At 46.7% G+C, this 26,048-nt stretch overlaps 2 protein-coding genes across 6 annotated transcripts in view; one reads left to right on the forward strand and one right to left on the reverse strand.

The window, feature by feature from the left end:
* ZNF687 (zinc finger protein 687) overlaps nt 1–9,605 on the reverse strand; it is a 32,549-nt gene extending 22,944 nt beyond the window's left edge. For 2 of the 3 annotated variants that reach the window (XM_061605581.1, XM_061605579.1), the window contains exons 1-2: nt 9,369–9,605; nt 155–276 (exon numbers count right to left, since the gene is read on the reverse strand). In XM_061605581.1, the coding sequence (XP_061461565.1) occupies nt 155–170 (16 nt within the window). In that variant the 5' untranslated portion in view covers nt 171–276; nt 9,369–9,605. The remainder of the gene's footprint in view (nt 1–154; nt 277–9,368) is intronic. The other variant, XM_061605580.1, reaches the window with a different exon arrangement.
* LOC133374577 (uncharacterized) lies at nt 189–26,048 on the forward strand. Of its 3 annotated transcripts, none has more exons than XM_061605590.1 (6): nt 189–211; nt 21,904–22,053; nt 22,269–22,391; nt 23,148–23,258; nt 24,782–24,899; nt 25,812–26,048. In XM_061605590.1, exons 2-6 carry the CDS (start codon nt 21,970–21,972, stop codon nt 25,844–25,846), a joined length of 471 nt encoding a protein of 156 aa, XP_061461574.1. In that variant the 5' UTR covers nt 189–211; nt 21,904–21,969; the 3' UTR covers nt 25,847–26,048. The 3 variants fall into 3 exon arrangements, with proteins under 3 accessions (XP_061461574.1, XP_061461573.1, XP_061461575.1); XM_061605589.1 differs by lacking the exon at nt 189–211 and adding an exon at nt 16,378–16,637; XM_061605591.1 differs by lacking the exons at nt 189–211; nt 24,782–24,899 and adding an exon at nt 16,378–16,637.

Below are 26,048 nucleotides of genomic sequence, written 5' to 3' on the forward strand. Positions count from 1 at the left end.
GTTCGGCTTCCCAGCGTGAGCTCATGAGGTCAGAGCTCGGCAGGGACAGCTGTGATGGGAGAGAGAGAGACAGAGAGAGATGGGGGGGAGGACTGAGCAAAACAAGCACCAGATTCCCGTGGGAGCCAAGCGGAGGAGCAGCAGCCAGGCCTACCTTTACTACGGCACATTCTCCTCCGTGGCCGTGCCAGCCAGGCCGAGTAATTAGCAGGTAGAGCTTTCTGCCATCTGGCGATGCCGGAAGCCCAGAAATTCGGCACGGCCCTCTTTAGCCACCTATGGGGGGGAGGGGAGAGGGTTGCAGAAAAAGGCTTTGCAGGTTCTGGCAATCTGCCTGGGGGGGTGGGAAGGACAAGCACCCCCACCCCTCTTGAGACTCTGGTTGGCAACTGGGCAGGGTAAGAAACAGGCCAGTGCCTGCCGCCCAGACCTCAAAGGAAACAAACCGGGGTTGATGCCAAGGCCCACCATCCGGTTAGGGAAAGGGTGCAAGGGTGGGTGAGAGGGAAATGATAGCAACACTGTGAGGGGGGGGATTTGGCCCCGAGATGGCCAGTTGCAGACCCTCGCATGCTCAGGGACTGAAAGGCAGGTGGATTTCAGAAAGGTCTTCCAAATGTGCACCCTCGATTAAAAAAAACAAAAATGTTTTTAGTTACTGTAAACCGCTCAGAGAGCTTCGGCTATGGGGCAGTATATAAATACAATAAATAAATAAATAGAGCAGGAAGATGAGGTCTCTGAGGAGAGCGGGTGGTGAAAACTTCCTTCAGGAAAGGTTAAATAAGTGCCCGCCTGTCTGGTAGGAGCCATCAATTGCGCAGCAACAGCTTAAGTCACCTCAACCAAAAAAATTCACTTCAACAAACCCCTCATCTGTAACTGAGGTGCGGGGAGGAGGGTGCAGCACTGGCCTACCTTTCAAGGCTGATGTAATATTAAGATGATGTACACGAAGTGCTTTGGACATACTTGCACAACACTAGGACGCTTGCACACTAGGTCAGCCTCTTCCCCCCAACCCCCATAAAAAGCCTTAAAGAGTTAGCAACCTGCCCAGAGCCAAATGGAGAGTCAGCGTGGCGTAGGGGTTAGCGTGTTGTGCTAGGACCGAGGAGACATGGGTTCAATTCCCTCCATAACTAAGAAGCTCGCTAGATGACCTTGGGCCAGTCACTCTCCTTCGGTTTTGCCTCTCCCACGAGGCTGCTCTGAAGATAATATGGGAGGGTGTATTTGCTGCACTCTGAGCTCCTTGGAGGACAGAAATGTAATCAATAAGTAAGACGGGGGAAGTTCATTTGGCCACAAGAACATGGATCTGCTTGAGGCACCCCAGATTTCACAGAAGTCTCTTGACTTTCCAGAGCTTGGAAAAGTTACTTTTTTTGAACTACAACTCCCATCAGCCCAATCCAGTGGCCATGCTGGCTGGGGCTGATGAGAGTTGTAGTTTAAAAAAGTAACTTTTCCAAGCTCTGCTTTTCGCGGGCCAGTAGAGGGAGCGTAGGTGGCCCATCGCCTCCCTCTCAGGGGGACCACTGTGTGGCTGATGGCTCTAACCTGGTAGATTAGTCAGCTTACGCTCAAGTCGCTTGACTTGCAGTGGCACCAGGACCAATTTTAAGCGTTGAGGTCATAGGAACGTAGAAAGCTGCCCGATACAGTGTCACAAGGTTGGCCCATCCAGCTCAGCACAGTCCACACCGAGGGGCGGTGCTGGTGCTGAATGAGGCCACCCAGGCCTCTGAACTCTCTCCAGGCCATACTCTGAGCATTTTTGCTTGGTTGGAAAGTGTCCTTGAAATCTGACTGCTGTTACACTGAGTTTGTTTTCATGCACACCGCTTAAAAATGCAAATGATTAAGAGGTATAGAAATGTTTTCGATAAACAAATATCACCAACATCATCCTTAATAAAGGAATGTATATGCCGCCTTCGTTTGAAGAAGTACCCAGGCAGCTCAAAAACAAGTAAAAGCCAACAGCAAAATAACAAGGACAAAGCCAATTTGAAAAACACAGCTACCCATAATGAAAATACACAGTAAAACAGCTACATTAAAACATCCATAATGAAAATATACAGCAAACAAACCCATTTAAAACAATGCCTCTTACTTGTGTGGAAGAAGGGCACGTAGGGGGTGTGCGTGGAGACTAGCCTACGGTGCAAAGGTAAGATTTGCATTCATTGCTCCGCCTACTTTTGCTTCTGGCCCTGCCCACCACTAGCGTGCAGCCCCCAGAAGGTGGTCCAGAAGGGAATGCAGCCCTTGGGTGGAAAAGGGCTCCCCACTCCTGGTTTATATTGACTGGCAGTGGCTTGCCACGATTTCAAAAGGGGAAATTCCCAGTCCTATCTGGAGACGACAGGGACCGAACTGGAGGTATTCTGCATGCAAAGCCAGTGAGCTTTGCCCCTTTCCCCATCAACAGTTGAGAGCGCACTGTTTGAAATATTTTTTCCTTCCGGTGCATCCGTGTAAAAGGGAATCAAACAGGACAGAAACCTTAGCGGCCATCTTCCTTTCTAACAACACTGGTATCCCATCTCAAATCCTTCTACAGTGCCTTCCGCATCTCTGAAAGGCACCTCTAGTTTCGGCTATGGAAATGAGCACATCTCTTCAAATATCACCGGTTATGATTGATCAGATCAGAAAAGGCAGGCCAACTCATTGTTAAAACAATTCATCGCTGAACGGCCAATGGCCCTGCTAGAGATCCCGATTTATTTTGTAAAAAAAGTATTTCTTCTCCTGCAGATCGTAAAGGATCACAGCCGCGATCAGTTGTGGGCGACACTCTAGCCCCAGCCTTCGCCAAGCTGGCGCCCTCCAGTTGCCTTGGACTACAACGCGATGGCTGGGGCCGATGGGAGTTGCAGACCAAAATATCTGGAGGGCACCAGGTTGGTGAAAGCCGCTCTAGCTGACTCTTCCTGTTGCCTTGGATGAATACTGGATACTGGAATCATTCACAGTGAGTTTTTCCATGCCCAACTGCAAGTGTGCGCACGCATGAACACACACAAAGCTTTTTTGGATGCTCTGAGCACACAACTAAAATCAGAACAAGACCAGATTAATGGAAAGCCCCAAGGCCCCTGTTCCAGCGTCAACAAACCACGGAAAGCAAAGTGATTTAAATGTGTATATTTTTTTTGGGGGGGGGGAGAGAAGGATTCACCTACAGAAACCAAATCCAGCCTAAAGACAGAAAGAACCACCATGGGAGGTCTATTTTGATTTAAATGGGATTTCTAAATCTTTCTGGATGAAATCAGCATCACAAAGCAACAGAGGCAACAAACTTCCTCTTGAAAGATTGAAGTTTAAACTGCAGCCTGTCAGGTTAACTTGCGGGATCCACCCCACCCCAGAGAGCATTGTCATTACAAGTCAGCTTCCATTCTTTGGGTTGGGGAGGGGGGAAGAGGGGGCAGCTTTGAAGAGGCAAGGAGAGCCTTGGCCTGAAGAGTGGCTTCCTCGTGGCCTTTGAGTTGCTGGGGAAAGGGCAGGCCAAGGAAGGCCTTGCCACGCCGCTCCCCCCTTCCACAAACCCAGCCCATCGGCTAGCAACAGCTGCCTGGTGCAGGCCGCAAGTCCGGCTGTGCCATGGTGGCACATGTTTAATGTGGCACCTGTGAAAGTGCCTTGCAGCTGGGCCAAAGGAGACACACACACACAGCGCGAGCATTCTGTGTCTCCAGTCATCCAGACGTAGTCCCTCCTTCCCTGCTGCCCCCCAAACAAACCCCATCGTCCAGGTTCCCCCTCCCTGGTGGAAAATGAGGCTCCTAAACTCAGGCTAGGCATGTGAAAACCCACACAGGCACCTTATTAAGCTGCCTTACACCGAGCTGGGCCATTGGTCCATCTAGCGCAGTAACTGTCCACACTGACTGGCAGTGGCTCTCTGGGGCCTTCCCAGCCCCACCTGAAGATGCTGTTGAGGCCTGAACCTGGGGCCTTCTGGGTGCAAAGTGGCCGAAGGGCACCGGCAGAAAGAGGTCTCTCTTCTTTCATGATGCAAACACGCAGCCAGCGCCTCCGATCGCCCAGCCAGCAGAGCAGGGGCAGACAAGCCTGGCAGTTTCCCGAGCCTTGCGTCTCCTCGGATTGGCAAACAAGACGCAACATGCCAGGGAAGGGTGGAGATCTCACCGCAAGGACAGAAAACGACAACAAACACCAAGGACGCAGCAGCCTCCAGACAACAGCTTGGCTGGAAGGCCAATCTGTCTACCCCAAGCCCCGGATGAAAATTGGGCAGGTGGTCAGCAAGGTTTGCTGAGCGGGTTTGGTTGGAGGGAGCCACAAAACCTGTTACGAATTCTTGCTGCTGTCTTGTTCTCCTCCCTGGCATTCTGGGAGTGGAGAGGTGTGTGTGTGCTGGGGTGTGTGTGTGTCAAAGATCACACACACAACACACAGAGTATTTATTTATTTATTATTTATTAATTAGATTTTTATACCGCCCCATAGCTGAAGCTCTCTGGGCGGTTCACAACATGTAAACATCCAAACAATTAAAACATTATTAAAACAACTAAAAATGCAGAAAAATTATACCAAAAACCCAAACATAATTAAACACATAAACGAGTACAAAACTCAATACTAAAATATTAACTGTTAAAAAAGTATTAAACTGGTTAAGATGTTAAGATGTTAAATATTAAAATAAATATATATTAAATGTTAAAATGTTAAAATGCCTGGGAGAAGAGGAAGGTTTTTACCTGACGCCGAAAAGATAGTAACGTTGGCGCCAGGTGTACCTCATCAGGGAGAGAATTCCATAGTTTGGGGGCCACCACTGAAAAGGCCCTTTTTCTCGTTGTCACCTTCCGGGCTTCTCTCTGGGTCGGTTGATCGCAGCGTACGGGTAGGTTCGTATCGGGAGAGGCGTTCCAACAGGTATTGTGGTCCCAGGCCATGTACAATAGCATTTCACCAGCAGGAGACATCGGGGGGGGATCCATTTCTGCCCCTGGATTTCCAGGGGCTGAGGTCTTTAGGGAAAGACCACTGCTTATGCAGAAGGTTCCAGGTTCAATCTCACAAGCACCTACAAAAAAACCCCTGCCTGTACCTGACGCCCTGGTGCCGGTCAGCATAAACAATGAACTAGGTGCACCAAAGGCCCGGCTCGATACAAGGCACCTTCCTACGTTTCAACCCTTTATTCAAAACCATGAGGACTAGAACCTTCTTTTACTTTAAGGGGAAGGGCCAGAGCTCAGTAGTAGAGCCCCTGCTTTGCATCCAGAAGCACCCAGGGTTCAATCCCCGATGGCATCTCCAGGCAGGGCTGAGGATAAAAATAAATAAAAAAAGACTCTGTCCGAAACCGCGGAGAACCACTGCCGATCAGTGTAGGGAAAACTGAGCTAGATGACCCAATGGTCTGATTCAGAGGAAGGCACTTCATGGACAGCCCTCCCTCCTCCGCTTTGGGTTTCGCCCCTCCATCCTTTTCTCCAGCCAAATGTGTGTGCACCATGGCACCTGTTCGCGATCGCCCCCAATCACACACCCTCCTTCCTCACCCCTCTTGCGTTTCTGGCAGAGTCTAAAGTCAGGCTGTAAGCTCCTCAGGACAGGGACCTGTCACCTGCCACTGAGATGCTCCACCGCTGAGCTACAGCCTTTCCCCGAAGGCCTTCCACCACATCACTTCCCCCTCCCCCCAGCCACAACCAACAAACTCCACGGACGGGTTGAGATGGGAGACGTGGCTTTACAAACAAGCTCAAACTCTTCCTCAGTGCAACAGGATTAAATCTTGGCATTCCAGCCCACATGGTTCAAAATATGTATCCCAAACAGGGTCAGGCTAGAACTCCCTTTTCCATTCCTGCCTCCAAATATTCCAGATTAAAACCTGCCTGCCCTGGCCTAGCCGAAATCTGGCGAGCGATGCAGTTCCAATGTGTTTAACAGAATTAAACCTCAACCATCTGCTAACTTCACCAGGCGAGGAAGGAAGGTGGGGAGAGAGCAGGAGTCAGGCTGCGGCTCAGTTGGAAAAAAGTGTAATTTTTGAAGGAAAGAAAGAAAAATAAGGATTGGTAAAATGTAAATGTACTGCCTTCAAGTCGATTCCGACGTATGGCGACCCTACGAATAGGGTTTTCGTGAGGCTGAGAGGAAGCGACTGGCCCAAGGTCACCCAGTGAGCTTCATGGCTATGTGGGGATTCGAACCCTGGTCTCCCAGGTCGTAGTCCAGCGCCTTAACCACTACACCACACTGGTAGGCTCTTTAAAAAAAAAAACACTCTAAAACTAGTCTTAACGTTAGCATGGCAGGCAGAGAGCGAGAGCGAGAAACAGAATGAATCAATGGAGGGCTTGTCATATCTACCCCATCTGGCTACTGTCTGGTCTCAGGGCCAACAAACCAAACAACAAAGCCACTGCAGGCATCTGGCAGCTCCAAATGACAAATCTTTCCTGGACCGCATCAATTCACGATGCAGACAGAAAGGGACGGGAGGGAAGTCCATTTCCCCCCCCCAAATCCCTGGAAGTAGAAAGCTAGCATCTCAGGGAGAACCCCAGCTTTCTCACTGACATGCTATCTGTCTATGCTGTGGGTGGCTGTTGTTTCCTGCTCTTCATGAAGGAAGGACCCTGGTGACTCCTATGTTGCATGTAGTGCCTAGTGGGCTTTCCATCCCTGAATCACCACAGCCGCTTTGGACAATTTAGTTCTGTGAGAAATCTGAGCAACAGTTACTTGTGCAGGCATACCTCCACCTACTCTGATCTGGAACGCAAAGTCACAGAAATTATTGGCAGCTATCAAGAAAATACACAAATCCGCTGGGATTTTGGTGCAGAATTAACTGGCCCTCGGCTCATGCTCAGCGCAACTCAGACCACTGATGGCCAAATCAGCATTTTAAACTCACTTAAACTGACCTATGCAAGACTTGGCAAAAGCGCTTTACCATCCTAGAAAAGGGCATAGGAAGCTGCCCGATAGTGAGTCAAACTGTCAGGCCATCTAGCTCAATATTGTCTACACTGACTAGCAGCAGCACTTTAGGGTTGCAAACAGGAGGGATTGAACTTGGGACTTTCTGCAGGCAAGACATGATCTACCGCTGAGCTACGTCCGTTCTTAGATATTGAACGTCTCACGAGGGACAGGATCAATAGGAGCCAGAGCACAGCTACAGCAAACTCTTACATCCAGCCCCTTTCAAAGCCCACTCAAGAACTGTCTCAAGCATTAAAATGCTTAAAATAAATAATAAAAAGATAAATATTTGGTTAGCCCCTTTACACCCCTATTAGTGTATATTTGGAGTGGGGGATATGCTCCTTTATCAGACACAAGACTTCCAGATGCTTACTTTTAAAAGGGTGGGGAAAACCAAATTTGCAATTCTGCAAAGATTTTCTGCCCTTCTGCTTCAGGATTTATTTTCAATTTGGAGAGAACAGGGAGATCTCCTCCCACCCAACATCCTGCAAATATGAATTGTCCCAAAATGGGGGGGGGAGGCAACAATCTCCCAGTATTTCTTTACTTGAGTTAATTTGTTTATCTTGAGGAGTTAGATATCAATATATTTCCAAGCGTTTGGGGTGATGGAAATTCCCTCACATTCTTTCTCTTCCATCTGCCCAAAACCCTGGGAGACTAAAGTCTCTCCCACCACCCAAAAGAAACACCCTCACCTCATGAGTGTGATGTATTGGGGGAGTGGAGCCCTTTCCTTTACCCCCCCCCAATCACGGGGAAATGAAATATTTCACCTCTCTCAATAAGCTAGAGAGACATTGTGGTGTAGTGGTTAAAAAGGTGCTGGACTATGACCTAGGAGACCAGGCTTCAAATCCCCATACAGCCATGAAGCTCAGTGGGTGACCTTGGGCCAGTCATTGCCTCTCAGCCTCAGAGGGAGGCAATGGTAACCCCCCTCTGAATACCGCTTACCATGAAAACCCAATTCATAGGGTCGCCATAAGTCGGAATCGAATTGAAGGCAGTCCATTTCCATTTTCTCAATAAGCCACACTCATGATAGGCAGATATATTTCTCTGTATAGGGATGCTTGATTCTCCTGATTTGGGGGAGGAGGAGAAAGAGAAGGAATCTGGGGGTTCCTCTATCCCATCCCCTTCAATCTCCTAGGATTATTTTTTTGGGGGGGAGAAGGGGAAAAAAGGTCAAGCCCCTCAAACCTAGCCCTTTGAAAATATTTTATTTATTTAAAGGAGTTAAAATGTGGAGTTGTCCTCTCCACTTTCCTCCCCCCTCTCCAAATAATGTTTGTTTATATACGTTGGGATCTTCGGAATGAAAATTGTGCGCTCTGCCACCTAGGTGATGCCCCCTCATTTATTTATTATATATGGAGCGAAGGAAGCCCAGATGCCTTCACTGCACCTTCAATGCAAGACTGAGATGGACCCTTCCCCCATTTTGAGCCCCCTCCCCATCTCATTGAAATGTTCCCTAAGCCTAAGTTTAGGTGGAGAGAGACAGATTTTCTGGGGAGGCGGAGGAGGGAAAACACCAGCCTCCCCCACTCACTATTATTTTCCTGCCCTCCCAAAAGCAGGACTGGAATGTACCCTCCTCCTCCTCCTGCCCGCATCCACTTTGAGCCCCTCCATTCCATTCCGAGATCTCCCTCTCCAAGGTTGTTTTTGGGGGAGGGGGGAGCATCAATCTCTCTCCCCCCTTCAATATTCCTTTCCTGTCCTCTTAAGACAGTACTTAGACCCTTCCTCCTAACTCACGTTGCGATCTCCCTCTCCCAACATTTTTTCGGGGGGGGAGCACCAGTTTCTCTCTTCCCCCACTTCCTCTCCTCTCAAAAGGGGACTGAGATGGGCCCTCCCCTCCTTTTGAGCCCCCCCAACCAACCCCATTTTGAGACCCGAAAGGAGGAGCACCACTCTCTCTCCCCCCCCCGCCGTGCCCCAAATTTTCCTCTCCTCTGAAAACAGGACTGAGATGGACCTTCCCTCTCTACCCCCTCCCCCATTTCAAGCTGAACAGCATAGAACGAGGTTCTCCCCCTCCCCATATTTCCCTCAAAACCAGCCCTTTATTTACAACCATGAGAACTAGAATCTTGCTTTTGGGGGGACTCCCCCCTCCCTACCTTTTGAGCCCCCCCATTCCATTTTGACATATTTTCCCCCTCCAGTTCATTTAGGATTGGCATCAAACTCCCCCCTTCATTCCCCTTTATTCACCCCCCCCAAAAGCCCCCCTCCATTTTGAGGTCTCTCTCTCTCTCTCTCTCTCTCTCTGCCCCCCCGTTTAATCAAAGCTTCGTGGGCGGGCCCTGTCAAGGCCCCACCCCCTTAAAGGTAAAGGCTTTCGGGCCTACCTGCTCGGCTCCGTCTGCCTGGAGTGCCCTGGCGGCGTAATCCGACTCGGAGAGGGGCAGGTGGTCCGCCGGTTCCACAACCCCCGCAAGGCCCCTCTCCTGACTGCGGAGCGGCCTCCGCCTCCTTGGCCGCTTCCTGCTTCTCCCCTCCGACCCGACCCTGCGGCTCGTGATTGGCGCGGCGGGCTGCCGCTCTGAGGGTCACCTCCTGGTTTCCTCGCGCTCCATTGGGTCGAAGCGGCGTCTGCCAAGAGACGCCTCTGCTTCTCTCGCTTATCATTGGGCCAAGGCGGCTATCAGTCAAAGAGAATGTCCCGCCCTCTCCAGGATCGTTCCTCATTGGTTGGAACAGAGCGTTCCATGCGCAGCCCACTTTTATTGGGTGGGCGGAATGCCGCTCAAATGGCTTATTTCTCCCCCCCGCCTTTTCCGCTCTCTATTGCCAAGCCGAGACAGGGCACCCGCGATTAGCTAGTGACCCTTCCTCCATTGGCTAAGATATCTATTATTCTCCGAGACTTCCTCCAATTATTGGCCAAGCTGATGTGTCACTCAACATGCTGCTCAACAGCGCATTTCAATTGGCTGCGAGCCTCAGGAAGGCGGGTCTTTAGTTGTATTGGTTGGTTAGCTGAGGGAAAACAGAAAGTGCAGCAGGTGTCCATTTGCTGAGGCAGCCAGTCTCATAAAAAAACCTCCCATTACTTTTCACAGTGGAGCTAACGGAGATCTAATTGGTTATATGTCACGTCAATTATAAAAAGTCATCCAGCCCTTAGGCTTATTGGGGAACGTCTGTGTCACTCAAAATAGTTGCATTTGGTGGCTCGGCCTCTCGTCCTTTTTCTATTGGCTAGACAACTTATGAGAAGGCGGGCGCTATTCTTGCTGTTCAAAATAATGACTCAGCCCTCTAACTGCACCACCTATGAACGGCCCCGGAGGACCCAGATCTGATTGTCGATTGGCCGTGGCAACCGTCCGTCAAAACCTTCCTCAGACGAGAGGGGATTGAATGGAAAACACGGTGCTGCAAGAGATTCTGGGATAGTCGCCTTTAACTGGATGCGCGCAAAGGATTGTGGGGAAACAAGTGGCTAAGAGTGGAGCATTCTGGGTGGGGTGTGCAAGGGATTTTGGGTAATAATGGGCAATTTTGATTATAAGGCATAATAAATTCTTTTAAATCCCAGTTTGATGGGGAAAGAAGAAAGCTGTGTCTTGCATGTTCACAAACTAGGAGCGCTATTTAATATATCAGTATTATTATTATTATTACTAATTATTGAATTAATATTAATTAATGCTTGTATCACCAAAATGGAGGCAATAGTCAAGAAATCAGAAGGCGGCTAGGACTGGGGAGGGCAGCTATGAGAGAACTAGAAAAGGTCCTCAAATGCAAAAATGTATCACTGAACACTAAAGTCAGGATCATTCAGACCATGGTATTCCCGATCTCTCTGTATGGATCTGAAAGTTGGACAGCGAAAAAAGCGGATGAGAGAAAAATCAACTCTTGAAATGTGGTGTTGGAGAAGAGCTTAGTGCATACCATGGACTGCGAAAAAGACAAATAATTGCGTGTTAGAACAAATTAAGCCAGAACTATCAGTAGAAGCTAAAATGATGAAACTGAGGTTATCATACTTTGGACACATCATTAGAAGACATGATTCACTAGAAAAGACAATAATGCTGGGAAAAACAGAAGGGAGTAGAAAAAGAGGAAGGCCAAACAAGAGATGGATTGATTCCATAAAAGAAGCCACAGACCTGAACTTACAAGATCTGAACACGGTGGTTTATGCTGTTGGAGGTCACTGATTCACAGGTTTGCCATAAGTTGTAATTTACTTGAAGGCACATAACAATCAGATGGGGAAACCAATGGCCCTTCAGATGTTGCTGGGCTCCAGCTCTCATCAGCCACAGCAATCAACATGGCCAATGATCAGGGATGGTAGACTAGGACACAGCAGACCTGGGTTCAAATCCCCACTGAGCCATGAATCTTGGCTGGGTAACCTTGGCACAGGCATAGTCAGCCTAACGTACCTCACAAGGTTGTCGTGAGGATAAAATGGAGGGGGGGGCGACAACTATGTAAGCTACCTTTATCTCCTTAGAGGAATTGTGGGATGTAAATGTTGTAATTAGTTAATTAACTAACTAACGGGAGGGTACCAGGTTCCCCATCTGAGATCCTCGCGAGGGACATGCCCTCCATCCAGGAAAGCAGACAAGTGAGACAATGGGCAAAAAACTATGCATTTATTTCAGTACAGGTCCCTGCCCCATGGACCTTACAACAGGTGGTTCTCAAATGGTGGTCCGAGAGCTTCATTCAGGGAGTCTGCTGCATGTCTGTAAAAATGCAATTAAAAACCATAGAGCACAGCGCATTGCAATTGCCATAACAGGCAGAAAAACCATTAAGCCTTCTCTTGAGACCCTCAGCAATTTTCAAGAATTCTGTGGGCGGGGGGGGGCAAGTTTGGGAACTGATGCTCTACAATTTGGCGGAAAGAGAGACAACAGAGAAAGTGATTGAAATGGAAATGGCGGGGCAGAGAATATGGGAGGTATGGAACTAAGTCCTCCTTGGAGCAGACCCATGGAAATGAATGGACCTAAGTCATGTTGAATAATTTCAGTGGGCCTACTCTAACAGTAGTGGATTTACTCTATCGGTGGGTCTACCCCTGCATTGAGGAGGGGGTTGGACTCAATGGCCTTATAGGCCCCTTCCAACTCTACGATTCTGTCAATCCCGTGCAGTGATCGCAGTGAAACATCCTTGGGCTGCTCAGAGTACCACAGGCATGGAGGACTCCAGATGTTACTAAACTACAACCCCCTGAGGGTTGCCCACGCTGGCTGCTGGAGTCCAGCAACATCCAGAGAGCCACCAGGGTTCCCCATTTCAGGTTCCTGGGCCAAGAGGGTTTCATATGTTGTCTTCTTCAAAAGCTCTTCTGTGCACATCTGCTACCATTGTGCATTTGGAACTGCCAGTTCCTCCGTTCCAGAGCTGGTAGGAGATCGGCGAAGGGGTGTGGCACGCCCAGCTTTGCTTGCTTGACGGCAATTCTTTTCTGATCGGCGCAATGGGTTGAATAGCTAATGTGCCCCGGCTCGCACAAGCCTCGTTGTAAGAGGGCCCTTCCCCTCCACCGCTGAAATAATTGCACTGGCTGCCCATTAGCTACTGGGCCAAGTTCTAGGTGCTGGTTCTGGTGTATAAAGCCCTTTACAGCTTGGGACCAGGATGCCTGAAAGATCATCTCACCCATTATATACTCAGCTGATCACTGTGTAGCTCTGCCGTGAGGGCCTCCTGCAGATACCATCTTTATCAGGAGATCTGTTTCGTATGATATCAGGATCGGGTCTTTAGTGTTGCGTGGCACCGACCCTTTGGAATTCCCTCCCTTTAAATATTAGGCAGGCGCCATCTCGGTTGCCTTTTCGGTGCCTACCGAAGACCTTCCTCTTCCAACAAGCCTTTCAAGTAGAGTTCTTTCCCAGTTTTGCATCCATTCTGAAATTATTTTAAAGATGTTTGTATAGTTTTATCCTTCATTGTTTGCCACCCTCGGCTCCTTCTGGGAGGAAGGGCAGGAGATAAATGTAAACGGTGAAGATGATTCAAGATTCTAGTCCTCATGTTTCTGAATAAAAGGGCTGATATAAATAGGAACATAGGAAGTTTGCCTTATACCGAGTGAGACCATTGGTCTGTCTAGCTCAGGAGCGTTGAAGGCTGCTACCAAGCAGTTAAAGCACGGCACATCGTCGAGGGCTCCCGTTCCCTCTGAGCTAGGGAGGCATTGTCCTTTGTTTTTCCACCTTACCAAGGGAAGCCAAGTCTGATTTTTATCTCCTCATCCCTGCCTGTCATTGCGACTGGGCTCCAGTTCATCAGCTTGTAAACAATCTTCCTTTTATGCACCTCCAAAACCAGGCTCCTTTTTCTCCCCCTCTCCGCGAAAGCCAAGGTCCTTCACTTGGAAGTTTTCCGAGCTGATCATGATGCTGCAGTTTCTTCCAAAAACAGGGCCTCGTCTGTGCTTGATCTCGTTCGTTTTCAATGGCTAGGTGATCAGGGGCCTTTGCTCCCACTTTCCAAAGGGCCTTTTCTTCCCAGGAGGTCAGATGGTGGAACTTGAGCAAATCGAGCGAAAGCCAAAAACTTTTGGCTGGACAGATGAGGCCTCCATTCTCCAGCTTCTGCCAGCCCTCTGGGGGCCTGAAAATAGAGGGTTTGCTATCCTTGAATGTAGATCGGAACATTCCCAAATATAAGGTTGCCGGCATTTCTTCTTGCGTTTTTAACGACAGCAGGACATACAAAATAAAATTCAGCAGGGCAAGCTTTGTCCTGACATTTAAGGATCGTGGGGGGAAGTCCCTGCTTCATCTGATGAATTTCTGCCTATTATACAGCTGCCATGCTAGGGGGAAAGCTGTACTGCTTGGAATTCTGCCTGTCACATCTATTATTTGTTCATTTTATTGTATTTATTGAAAAGCACAATTTTGTAAAATCTCTCAAGCGGTTTACAAAAACACAACATGGAAACAATAACAGTATGATAAAAACAAATTCTGTAATGACAGGGTCCAGGGAAGCCTGGGCAAAAATATATGTCGCTGCAAGAACATAAGAACATAAGAACATAAGAAGAGCCTGCTGGATCAGGCCAGTGGCCCATCTAGTCCAGCATCCTGTTCTCACAGTGGCCAACCAGGTGCCTGGGGGAAGCCCGCAAGCAGGACCCGAGTGCAAGAACACTTTCCCCTCCTGAGGCTTCCGGCAACTGGTTTTCAGAAGCATGCTGCCTCTGACTAGGGTGGCACAGCACAGCCATCATGGCTAGTAGCCATTGATAGCCCTGTCCTCCATGAATTTGTCTAATCTTCTTTTAAAGCCATCCAAGCTGGTGGCCATTACTGCATCTTGTGGGAGCAAATTCCATAGTTTAACTATGCGCTGAGTAAAGAAGTACTTCCTTTTGTCTGTCCTGAATCTTCCAACATTCAGCTTCTTTGAATGTCCACGAGTTCTAGTATTATGAGAGAGGGAGAAGAACTTTTCTCTATCCACTTTCTCAATGCCATGCATAATTTTATACACTTCTATCATGTCTCCTCTGACCCGCCTTTTCTCTAAACTAAAAAGCCCCAAATGCTGCAACCTTTCCTCGTAAGGGAGTCGCTCCATCCCCTTGATCATTCTGGTTGCCCTCTTCTGAACCTTTTCCAACTCTATGATATCCTTTTTGAGATGAGGCGACCAGAACTGTACACAGTATTCCAAATGCGGCCGCACCATAGATTTATACAACGGCATTATGATATCGGCTGTTTTATTTTCAATACCTTTCCTAATTATTGCTAGCATGGAATTTGCCTTTTTCACAGCTGCGGCACACTGGGTCGACATTTTCATTGTGCTGTCCACTACAACCCCGAGGTCTCTCTCCTGGTCGGTCACCGCCAGTTCAGACCCCATGAGCGTATATGTGAAATTAAGATTTTTTGCTCCAATATGCATAATTTTACACTTGTTTATATTGAATTGCATTTGCCATTTTTCCGCCCATTCACTCAGTTTGGAGAGGTCTTTTTGGAGCTCTTTGCAATCCCTTTTTGTTTTAACAACCCTGAACAATTTAGCGTCGTCAGCAAACTTGGCCACTTCACTGCTCACTCCTAATTCTAGGTCATTAATGAACAAGTTGAAAAGTACAGGTCCCAATACCGATCCTTGAGGGACTCCACTTTCTACAGCCCTCCATTGGGAGAACTGTCCATTTATTCCTACTCTCTGCTTTCTGCTTCTTAACCAATTCCTTATCCACAAGAGGACCTCTCCTCTTATTCCATGACTGCTAAGCTTCCTCAGAAGCCTTTGGTGAGGTACCTTGTCAAACGCTTAGTGGTGCCTTCAGGTACGGCAGAAGGGAGGGAATTCCCCAACATGGCGGCCTGGTGCACACAAGGTGAAATAGCATAAAAAACCAGTGCAAATGGTAGTGCCAGGGGCAATTTCTCGAATGCTTTTTATTGGCCAAACACTTTATGTAATCTTGATTCACCCTCACAACAACCCAGCGAGGTATGTGGCCATTGTACCCTCCCACTTTATAGATGGGAAGCTGAAGAGAGAGACACTAGTTTGGTAAGAGTGCTGGGAATGGTAGCACATTCCCCCCAAAGAATCCTGGGAACTGTTGTTTAAGGATGCTGGGAATTGTAGCTCTGTGAGGGATAAACTACAGTTCCCAGGATTTTTGTTGCTGTTGTTGAGGAAAATACGTTTTAAAGATACACAGCCCAAGACTGAAGTTGGTTTCCAGTTCCAATTTCAGCCTCAAAAACAGGTAGGTCTTGCCACTATCTCAGCTTTACAAAGACAATGAGCACCTGGCTGGCCACTGCAAGGACACGATGCTGGACTCTATGAGCCTTTGGCCTGAACCAGCAGCCTGGCCAGGCTTTCCTGAGATGTTCTGTCTACCCAGAAGTAAGTCCCTTTGAATTCAATGGGGTTTACCCCGAAATTGGTGGGTTTAGGACTGCAGCCTAAGATTGTTGCTGTCTCTTCTAGAAATCCCCCTATGCTGCGCGCCAGAATTTGTTTTCATTGTGAGGCTGCTCTGTGGAACACCTGAAGGGATAATAAAGAAGAAAGTCTATCAGGGCATGAGCAGAGTGCACCTGCTTTCTCACTAAACGGCGGGGACGGCAGAGAGGATCCTGTCGCTTGAACCAAAAAAATTAAAAGGAAGGAAGGTTGTGCCTAAACACTAAACACTCGGAGCAGACCCATTAAAAGCAATGGGCATGACTAATTGAAGTCCATTCATTTCCATGCGTCTCCTCTGAGTAGGATTTAGATAAAACCTGGAATCTTTAATCCAGGACCTACCATTGGAAACGGGATTAGCCCTATAAATAGGCCTTCACATCTTTTGGCCAACAGGTATTTTTTTGGTGGGGTGTGTGTGTCCTCCCCACAAAAAAAGCTGAGAAACTCAGCCTAAGATGCAGGCAGCCACAGAGAGGGGCATTGTTTGACTTGGCTGTGAGCCAGGCAGGTGGGACTTTATAAGAGCTGCCCTTGGGCGTTCCACACTTGTATAAGAGGCACAGTTTGGGTCAGATTTGTCCTGCCGCTGGCCCACTGAAGATAAAATGATGAGCGAGGAGAAGCCCCCCGAATCGTGGCCAGCAGGACTGCATCTCAAAAGCCCTCCCTATGTAAGTAGTGGGCTTAAAGGTGGGAGGGTATTGGAATCGGGGGTGTCTTTTTTTAGGTCTCCTGTGCCTTTAATGGCTATGTGACAGGCAGGAATCCATCAGGGGAAGCTTTCCCCATCATTGCACTGTCATCATGGGGGTGAGGAAAACCCCTGCATCAGCTGGATTTCTGCCTGCTGTCTTTCTAGCGAGGGTCAAATATTAATCTTGGGGGCACAGTTCTCCAACACGCCAAGGGTGCTTTGGAGCATGCGCAGAGTGCCTTTTCCCTTTGCTAACGAGCAGCCAGAGAAACAGATGCGCCACTCGATTAGAAAGAAGGGATTTCAGGGGAAGGGGCAGAGGTGGGCAGGTGAGAGTTTTGCAGCTTCTTTGCAAAAATGAGGGGCTGAGAGGAGATTCCATTTTAAGTCAGTGGATTGATCCGGAAAGCAGCATTATGGGGAGCAAACACAGAGGTCTAAGGTAGTGAGAGAATTCAAGGTGACATTTCGGGGTGCAGAGTGTGATCAGGATGAGGGGGAATCTTAAATCAATCTAATGTCCCACATTGGAGTAAAAGTTTTGATTGCTTTGGGGTTGTGTTTTTTAAGAAGGAATTGCCCCTGATTTTAGAAGACCCTAAAAAGACCTGAATGCTTGCACACTATTTTGCAATAATCTGGTTGGCCTAATAAAGATTTTGCCCTAATACAGATTTCTGATTCCTGTCTTCCCCGCCCAAAAAAACCCCTTGTTGCCGTTTTGCATTTGATGGTATTCAGAACGACATGTGGTCATAAAATAAATCAATCCCTCATCATTCTGGAGGAGACCCACATCTCCCCACTTTGAACCAATTGCCATTGCCCCACAATGAAATTTGGTGAAAGTAAACTAAAAAGAACAATCCTCCTCAAATTTAGAAGATGGACCCACCCTCCAGCAATCCAATAAAAATAAACTACTGAAAGGTGGTTTCAGAAGCTTTCCATTATTTTTCTGGACAAATTAGATGTTTTATATATTTATAGAAAGGTTTAGTGTTTTCTGATCATCTGGGGACGAAGGTTGTTAAGAATTTTAGGTTTATCACCATTTAATCATTATATGACAGGACGTTAAAGTTGTGGTTTAAAATATGTTTGCATCCTCAGAACTAAACCACTGTGGCTCTCTACTTAAGTCACTTTTTCAAGCATACGGCTTACCCCAGAGAATCCTGGGAAATGCAGTTTCCCCCTAGAGAACTACAATTCCCAGCACCCTTAACAAACTACAGTTCCCAGGATACTTTGGGGGAAGCCACGGTCTTGCAATGTATGGTACGGATATAGAGGTTAAGGCTCAAATCCAGCTCATGTTCACCATCTCCGCTACAGGCCAGCCCACAAGGGTGACGGTCTTGGATATTTTGTTACACATCTGTTCCTATTTCCCTCTGTTTTATTAAATTAAGAAGCACCTTTCACATAAATCTCAAGGTGGTTTACAAGCATATAATAAAAACAACAAATCTTAAACAAATCAAAACAAGGACTTCCGGGAAGGGTGACTTAGCCTGTGCCTGCTTTTGAGACGGGCTCCTGCCTCAAAAGAAGCTTATTCAGATATATCAGTCAGTTTTTTCTTTTTTTTTTGACTGATTAAACTTCTCCCGGGTAGGGAGAAACGAAGAGATTAACCTCAAAGCCTATTTTTGTTGGGACGACCAGATCTCATTAATTTATGGGACGAGGTCCAGCCGACGAAGGTGGGACGGATTTTCAACAGCAAGCTCTATCTGTTAAAGCGAACGTTCATCTTATCTTCTAAGAGAGAACGCACTAACAGGCAAGCACCCTTCTTTCTATATTTTTCTTTTACTTGACTTAAATTGTTGCTGTTTAAAAGAGATTTGCCAGATTGATCGGTTTTTGACATCTCACTGGGGAGCCGTAACTTCTCTCTGCTACGCACTAATTAATAGCTTATCTCTGTTTTTGTTGCAAAAAGCTGTCCTGGATTTGCATTCTAAAGATACACACAGAAGAGGGATTTCTATTCCAGATTTTTATTTTGAAAAATATTATACTGTTTTGAGACTACTCTCTTTTTGGTCTATTTTATTTTGACGAATCTGTTTCTTGACGATTGCCATTAATTGCTTCGATCCTGGGAACTGCATTTTGTTTACTTAACTATTGGAGAGATAAGGCTGTCTGCTCTGTTTATACTGTGATGTCACCAAGTTTGGAGTATTAACCCAATTGTTGCTGAAATAAGAAGTGGTTTTCCTATATTTTTCTTTTAAAATGGCAATTAAGAAAGTGGCTGAGAATCTGGAAATAACTATGTTTCAGAGAATAATGGATGAGATTGAGATAACGAAAATTGAATTGAGTAAAATGAAGCAGGAGATTAAAGATATAAGGGTCCCTGTGAGAGAGGTGACCCTGGAAGGGGTCCCTGTGAGAGAGGAGACCCCGGAGATTGGAACAGGGGTCCCTGTGAGAGAGGAGACCCTGGAGACTGGAATAGGGGTCCCTGTGAGAGAGGAGATCCCGGAGATTGGAACAAACGTGGAACAGGAACAAGATTTGGAGTCTATGGACTTTAGAAATAAAATCTATTGTTTGGAACTCAATGTTGTCTCTGAAGAAATTAATGAAGATTCTAGAGATAAAGTTATCAATGGCATGGATTATCTTCTGGACTGGAATGATGTGATGGAGCCCAATATAGAGAAAATCTATGGAATTAACTGCAGCCATGTGACAATGGAAAAACTTTTAAGAGATGACCCAGTGTATTTTGAAAAAAAGAACAGAGATATGATTTTACAGCAGTATTTCAGCAACTTATTCAGAATGGATGGCAAGAAAATATTTGGGATAGAGGTAATTCCCATCAGACTCTTACTATATGACTATGGCTTTGACAGCAAGATTATTATGGAATACTGATAATGGAAGATTGGATATTGAAATTACTGGACTTAACAAGACTACTGAAGATGGAAGATGGAAAATGGAACTAATAGAGATAATAGAACAATGGCTACTGAAATTACTGAACCTAACAGATTCTGATGTGATGGATTAATTGAAATGTTTATTTTGACTATGGTTATGACAATAAGATTATCATAATTAGTAATGAGATGGATTAATCGATATGCTTATCTGGAAAAAAAAAATTGATAGATATATTTCTTAAAGAATTGAAACCTCTCTTTGACTTTTTGTGGAAAGAATAAAGTAATGTTTATGAGATTTGATGATTAAGTAAGATAACTACTGGAGGAAAGTGACTTTATAATATGACTTAAGAGACAGGATTGCTATATATTATAGACTTATAACTGATTTGATCTTTGACAAATGGGAAGTCAATATTTTACTCTTTATTTTTTATTTTTGTTTTTTGTTTTTTTTTTTTCTTTTCTTTTTTTCTTTTTGTTTAACTATTTTTGATTTTGTTTTTTGTCTTTGAATGTTTTATGATTTTGTCTTGTATGTTTTATGAAAATCTGAATAAAAATTATTGAAAAAAAAAAAAAAAAAAAAAAACAAATCAAAACAAGTAGGTTTTAAAAAACCCAACACAAATGAGCAACCAAGGCAGAGACCTAAAAAACAAACTACAGTTCATGTTCAAAACTATGGGTTGTATCCAATGTCGGCCATTCTCAGAATAGGCTCAATTTGTGCAATAATTGAATTTGCCATTGGATTAATTATTTCTGATATTCTCTATCTTTGCGGAGAGAATTTTGAAGTAGCAGCTTTCCACGCCTGGTTTCCTATTCATTCTTCTTCTTTTCCCGATTTTTTTTTAATTCACTTTGAAATCATCTATAGCGTGAGTGATACGTTTATCAATCTATTTTCTATGGCAGCTTTTCAAATGTGTATTCCCTTTCACTGATACCAATGAAGTGTTGAAAGTAACCTGCCAGACAGAAAGCAGCAGTGGGGAATGAGGTGATGATTGTAAGCAGCAGGGGGGAAGACACTGACTTAATTATCTGTCTTAATCTGCTCTGCAATGCCCTTGAAAAGGAATGTAAACAGGCAACAATAACGACAGAGTTCAGAATAAACAGCGATATCAGTGCAGACTCGTGAATAAATAACTATTATAATATTGATAATTCTCTGCAAAGCAATATATATATATATAATACCTTAAAGCCAAATGTAAAAATGGAGAGGATTCCACCCCTGATTTGATATACATAGCTATAACTAACCCAGGTCCATTAATTTCAGTGCATCTACTCTCTGACTAAACCTGTGTCGGTGCCAACCCTGTGGTTTGCATTCCTGGGTGAAAGCCAGCCACATTTTTCCTTGCTCAGCAAATTAACAATAAAGGAATTAACCTGACATCGCCTTGGCAATGGATCTTCCACACTTTTTGGATCCTCCAAACTTTTTGCAATGCCCCCTGGACCAGAATTTAGGTGCTGAAGCTATCTTACCATTGTAGAGACTATCCAGTATCCAGAATCCTAAAGTGGATGGTAACATTAAGGCAAAACTGCACTACTACTACCTACTACTGCTTCTACTACTACTACTACTAATAAGTCTCCAAGTTTCTAGTCCTCGTGGTTCTGAATAAGTCTCCAAGTGACTTACAACATTGTTAAAAACACAATATACCGTACCATAAAAACAAAAAAAATAAAACTAACCACCTCCATACAATCACAGAAAGCTTGGGTAGGAAGTTGTCATGCATTATGCATGGTCCACACCATATATTTAAGTAATACCCAATGCACATTTAAAGCACGTGACTTCCCCCAAATAATCCTAGGAACCGTGGTTTCTCCCTCACAGTGCTACAACTTCCCAGCACCCTTAAGAAACTACAATTCCCATGATTCTTTGGGGGAAGTCATATGCTTAAAATGTGCATTGGATGTGCTTTAAACGTATGGGGCACATCTGTTTCATCTCAGTCTATGCAATGCCTGGGAGAAAATGTAAGTCTTTACCCGGCACCAAAAACAGGTCAATGAAGGTGCCAGGTGGACCTCACAGGGGAGCCCACTCCATACATGGGGAGCCACAACTGAAAAGACCCTCTAAAATCAACATCGAAAAACATCTTCCTGAAGGTGCTTCTGCCAAAACAAACACCCCCCCCAAACTGACAGGCATTGAACTTGTTTGCTTGTGCAGCCCTGTAGTGCGCTCTGCTGAGGCACCTGTGTGACCAAATCTCATCCCAGATATATGCCACCCTCCCTGTCTCTCTCTCTCCCCCCACACACACTTCTCCCCTTCCCCCCCAGACTCTCCATTCTGGCCTTGAGCTGGCTGAACCTCCTGTGGCTTCGAACCGCAAGCTGGTGATCCTGATGGCTGGGGCTGTGTCTGCGCTTACCATCAGCATCGTGGGGGTCCTGGTGGCAACGCACCTGGGCCGAGCAGCCTGCCTCCAGGTAAACATGTCTATGGGACGGTGCCAGGGAGGGAGGTGGTGATGGAGGCCGGCCTCCGGTCTGCCTTCCCCAGCGGAAGTCCCGGATGGCCACATCCAGTGCCTTCAACATGAGGAATCATAGAACGGCAGAGCTGGAAGGGGCCTCTAAGGCCATCAAGGCCAACCTGCATTTCACCTGTTCCCCTGTTCTTTGTCTCCGCTGCCGCGCTCCAGAGAGACGCCTTCAGCTTCCTGCCACCTCAAGTCAACGTCCAGAATGAAGCGTCACTGTTGCTGGCTCTCAGCGAACTGGGAGACCAGGGGGTGGCACCGGGGATCACCTGCGATTTAAGAAATGTGAGTTGTGCAATCATCGATAGGGCCAGGTTTAAAGTTGGACAGAGCTAAAAGGCCAGTTATTTTTTTAATGAGGTCTCTTTAAGTTATTCAATCACGCATTAGAAATAATTGTAGTTCACCAACGTGGATTTAGGAAGCTGCCTTTTACCAAGGCAGACCAGTGGCCGATCTAACCGGGTATTGTCTACACTGACTGGTAGCACCTCTCCAGGGTTTTAGGCAGGGGTCTTTCTCAGCTCTACCTGGAGCTGCTGGAGACTGAACCAGAGAGTTTTTGCATGTCAAACAGCTGCTGTACCACTGAGCTGTGGCTCTTCCCGAGTGCACACGTGTGTGTCCTTTTCCTTAAGTATCATCAGGGCTAGTGATTCTGTGAGATCTTCCTTAAAGGTATCCAAAGTGCATCAGAATTAATTGAACTGCACTTAGGTGAACTTAAGAGCATGGGAGCATTTCATTCATTTGAAAAGTATAGCCCGTGCTGTCTTCAAAATGAATTCCAAAATGGCAAACAATTAAAAAAAGAGAGGTTAAAAACAGTAATACATATGCAAAATTAGTTGGAGATGCAGTGAAAACAGCAGGCAGCTGGAAAAAACCCAAGAGCAATAAGTTCATGCCGCAGGGCAGGGCAGGAGAAAGTTCAAGCCACACAAGGATTTGGATGCTGGCCCAAGGTGTTTGAGTACCTCCTATGTGGAGTGACCCCCTCTCTCCTTTCTTTGCCCGCCCCTTCCCCTCCCCTCCCCTCAGCACCTGATGGTGTATCATGGCCAACCAGAAGGGTGTGTGACACGCAAGATGGAGGCATCTGAACCACTACCGTCGTGCCAGGAACTGGAGAGCTACTTCCAAGCTGTCTTGGTAAGCATCGGGAGGCATTCAGGGGACGGACCTAGGAACACAGGAAGCTGCCTCAGACATAGTCAGACCCCTTGGTTCCTCTAGTTCAGTGTAGTCTACACTGACTGGCAGCCACAGGACATTCCAAGCCCTACCTGGAGATGCCAGGGATTGAACCTGGGACCTTCTGTATTCAAAGCATGGGCTCTGCCACTGAGCCAGCCCTTCCCTAAAAAACAACCCTAAGTTTCTAGTCCTCATGGTTCTGAATAAAAGGCCGACATAAACGGAAACCTAGGAAGCGACTGTCAAGAATTCCAGGATTCTCCCTGGGGGGGTCAACTCCCAAGGCCAGGGCAATTGATCCCAGGCAGGCACAACCCATGCTTCCCTTACCAGAGCTGACTTAGACCACCACCACCCCTGCAAGGTAGGAATACTGCCACCATCCCTTAAACCTGGTCACCCACTCTGGGCCAAGAGGAAATCCAAAGTGCCAGAAATAGACCTGCCAAGGATTCCAAAAGACAAGGGCCAAGGATGCGCTCCTTGTCTTGGAGCCTTCAGGCAAAATACCCAACTATACGGTAGCCTGTGGCTAATTGGCCAAGGTGCTGGATTCAGAGCCAATCCCCCCCCTGAAGTGAACACACACTGCTATATAAGAGGTAACTTTAGTAAAACAGAAGTGCAAAAATGTAGCAGCAAAATAATTCCTTAAACCAAACACCCCAAGGGTTAGGTAAAATACAAACGGCAGAGAGTTCAAGTCACAGGTAAAAAATAACAAAGCTGTCTAGCCTAATCTATACTCACACAATGCCAGCAGAGTAACTTAGTCGCACGCTTCTCCAGCCTTCTCAGGCCTGTGGCCTTGAGGCACCAGTCTCAGGCTGATAAGCAGGTGCTCTTACTCCTGCCTAATTAACTGAGTTCAACTGTGAGAACCGACAGTTTCATGGCCTCCCAAAAGCCCTAATTCAGGCAAGATGTCCCTCCCCCACACAATTCCTTGCCACAGAACCATTTTAGTTAATAACTTTACAAATAAGGTGTTATTGACAGCAGCCTTCTACCAAGTCAGATCATTGGTCGATTTAGTTGAATATTGTCTATAGTGACTGGCAGTTCAGCAATCTGGGAGTTCAGTTAAGGGTCTTGCCCAGCAGATTTGACAGAGATAGGGGTGGAGGACCCTCTTCTAAAAATGATGAAGCATCTGAAAACAAAAATCATGGGGTCCCATTCCTAGTTTTAGAACTATTGTGTAATACGTACACAAACTTAATTAATATCAGGTAACTAAAATTCATACAGTTACAATCTGTCTAATGGCACAATCTTATGCATGTTTACTCAGAAGTAAGTCCCCCGATGTTCAAAGGCTTTTACAGCAAAGGCACCTGCCTAATATCAATAGGCAGGAAGTTTCAGAGTGTTGGCACTGGCACACTAAAAGATCAATCCCTCGTGAGTTCGGGATGCACGTCACATAGCCCTTGTCAAACCTGGTTTTGCCGACTCGGTTTCCCATCCCGTCGCAGAAAAATGCCACGCTGGGGATCACTTCGGAGGTGCAGATTGTGGGAACCGGCTCTCTGGGCAGCCTCACCACTTTGCTGTGCAGCAATAAGCCTACCTACCTGGTCAACAGTTTTGCACGTAAGTCAGGCGGACCGGACCCTGAAGCAGACCGTGGCCCCGGCAAGGACAGGATGCTGGGCTCTGTGGGCCCCTTTTGGCCCTATCCAGCAGGCAGGCTCTTCTGAATGTTCCTGAGGCACCCAGTTCAAGACTGATGAAGTCCCTCCTTGGGAACTTCAGAAGAGCCCCGGAGTAGCTAGATCAAGCGAAAGGGACCCACAGAGTCCTGCTCTAACAGAGGCCAACCAGATGCCGCCTTCATCAAGGTATCCTCTCCAGGTTGTGTAAATGCAAGGCGGAGCCATAGCGCAGTTGTCTCAGCCAGCAGGCAAAAGTCCTCCCCATGGGGGAGTAAACAGAGGTGGCAATACGGAAGGAAAAGTACTTAAGTACTCAAGGTACTGCTGGAATTTTAAAGGAAGGTACTGCTGTTTTGCAAACTCGGCTGTAAAAGGATCTTTAACACTGGTGTGGTATAGGCACCTCCAAAGGTCTCCCATGTTAGATATGACAGATCCCCTCTGGTGGGAGAAAGGATAATTGACTCACATGTGCCCTCTGGGGGTGGAAAGGGGAATTGCATCACAGGCTCCCCCTAGTGGGAGAAAGGAGAATTGCATCACATACAGAAAATGGAAATGCACTGCCTTCAAGTGGATCCCGACTTATGGCAACCCTATGAATAGGGATTTCGTGGCAAGCGGTATTCAGAGGGGGTTTATCGTTGCCTCCCTCCGAGGCTAGTCCTCCCCAGCTGGCCAGGGCCCGCTCAGCTTGCCACAGCTGCACAAGCCAGCCCCTTCCTTGTCTGCAACTGCCAGCTGGGGGGCAACTGGGCATTTCAGGAAAGATAAAACTTGTTGAGCAACCAGTTGACAGGCTGCCTCCTATCTATCTATTTTTTAACAGTTTTTCCCTGTTTCTTTGCAGCTTCTCCAAGGCAGCCCATGAGCAGACTTTCTTAGAAAGAGCTGGAAAGTGATGCAGAACGTCGCTAACCTTTCCCCCTCTCTTGCCGCACCCCCTGGACACATAACAAAAAAAAATCCCTTGTGCAATTCCGCCATAGCAAAGGAGGCTAAGATACTCTTTCCCTACACCTCAAATGTGTGTGTAACTTGCCCCCCTTCTGCTCCTTTGTAATAACCAAATCAGTAGCAATCATCA

The sequence above is a fragment of the Rhineura floridana genome, chromosome 22 (genome assembly GCF_030035675.1).
Source record: "Rhineura floridana isolate rRhiFlo1 chromosome 22, rRhiFlo1.hap2, whole genome shotgun sequence".
NCBI classification, from domain to species: Eukaryota; Metazoa; Chordata; class Lepidosauria; order Squamata; family Rhineuridae; genus Rhineura; species Rhineura floridana.

Coding starts and splice junctions, on each gene's coding strand:
- LOC133374577 (XM_061605589.1), top strand. CDS start 16,572: ATGATGAGCGAGGAGAAGCCCCCCGAATCGTGGCCAGCAGGACTGCAT. Junction 22,392..23,147: donor TCACCTGCGATTTAAGAAAT/GTGAGTTGTGCA, acceptor CCCTCCCCTCAG/CACCTGATGGTGTATCATGG. Junction 23,259..24,781: donor GCTACTTCCAAGCTGTCTTG/GTAAGCATCGGG, acceptor ATCCCGTCGCAG/AAAAATGCCACGCTGGGGAT.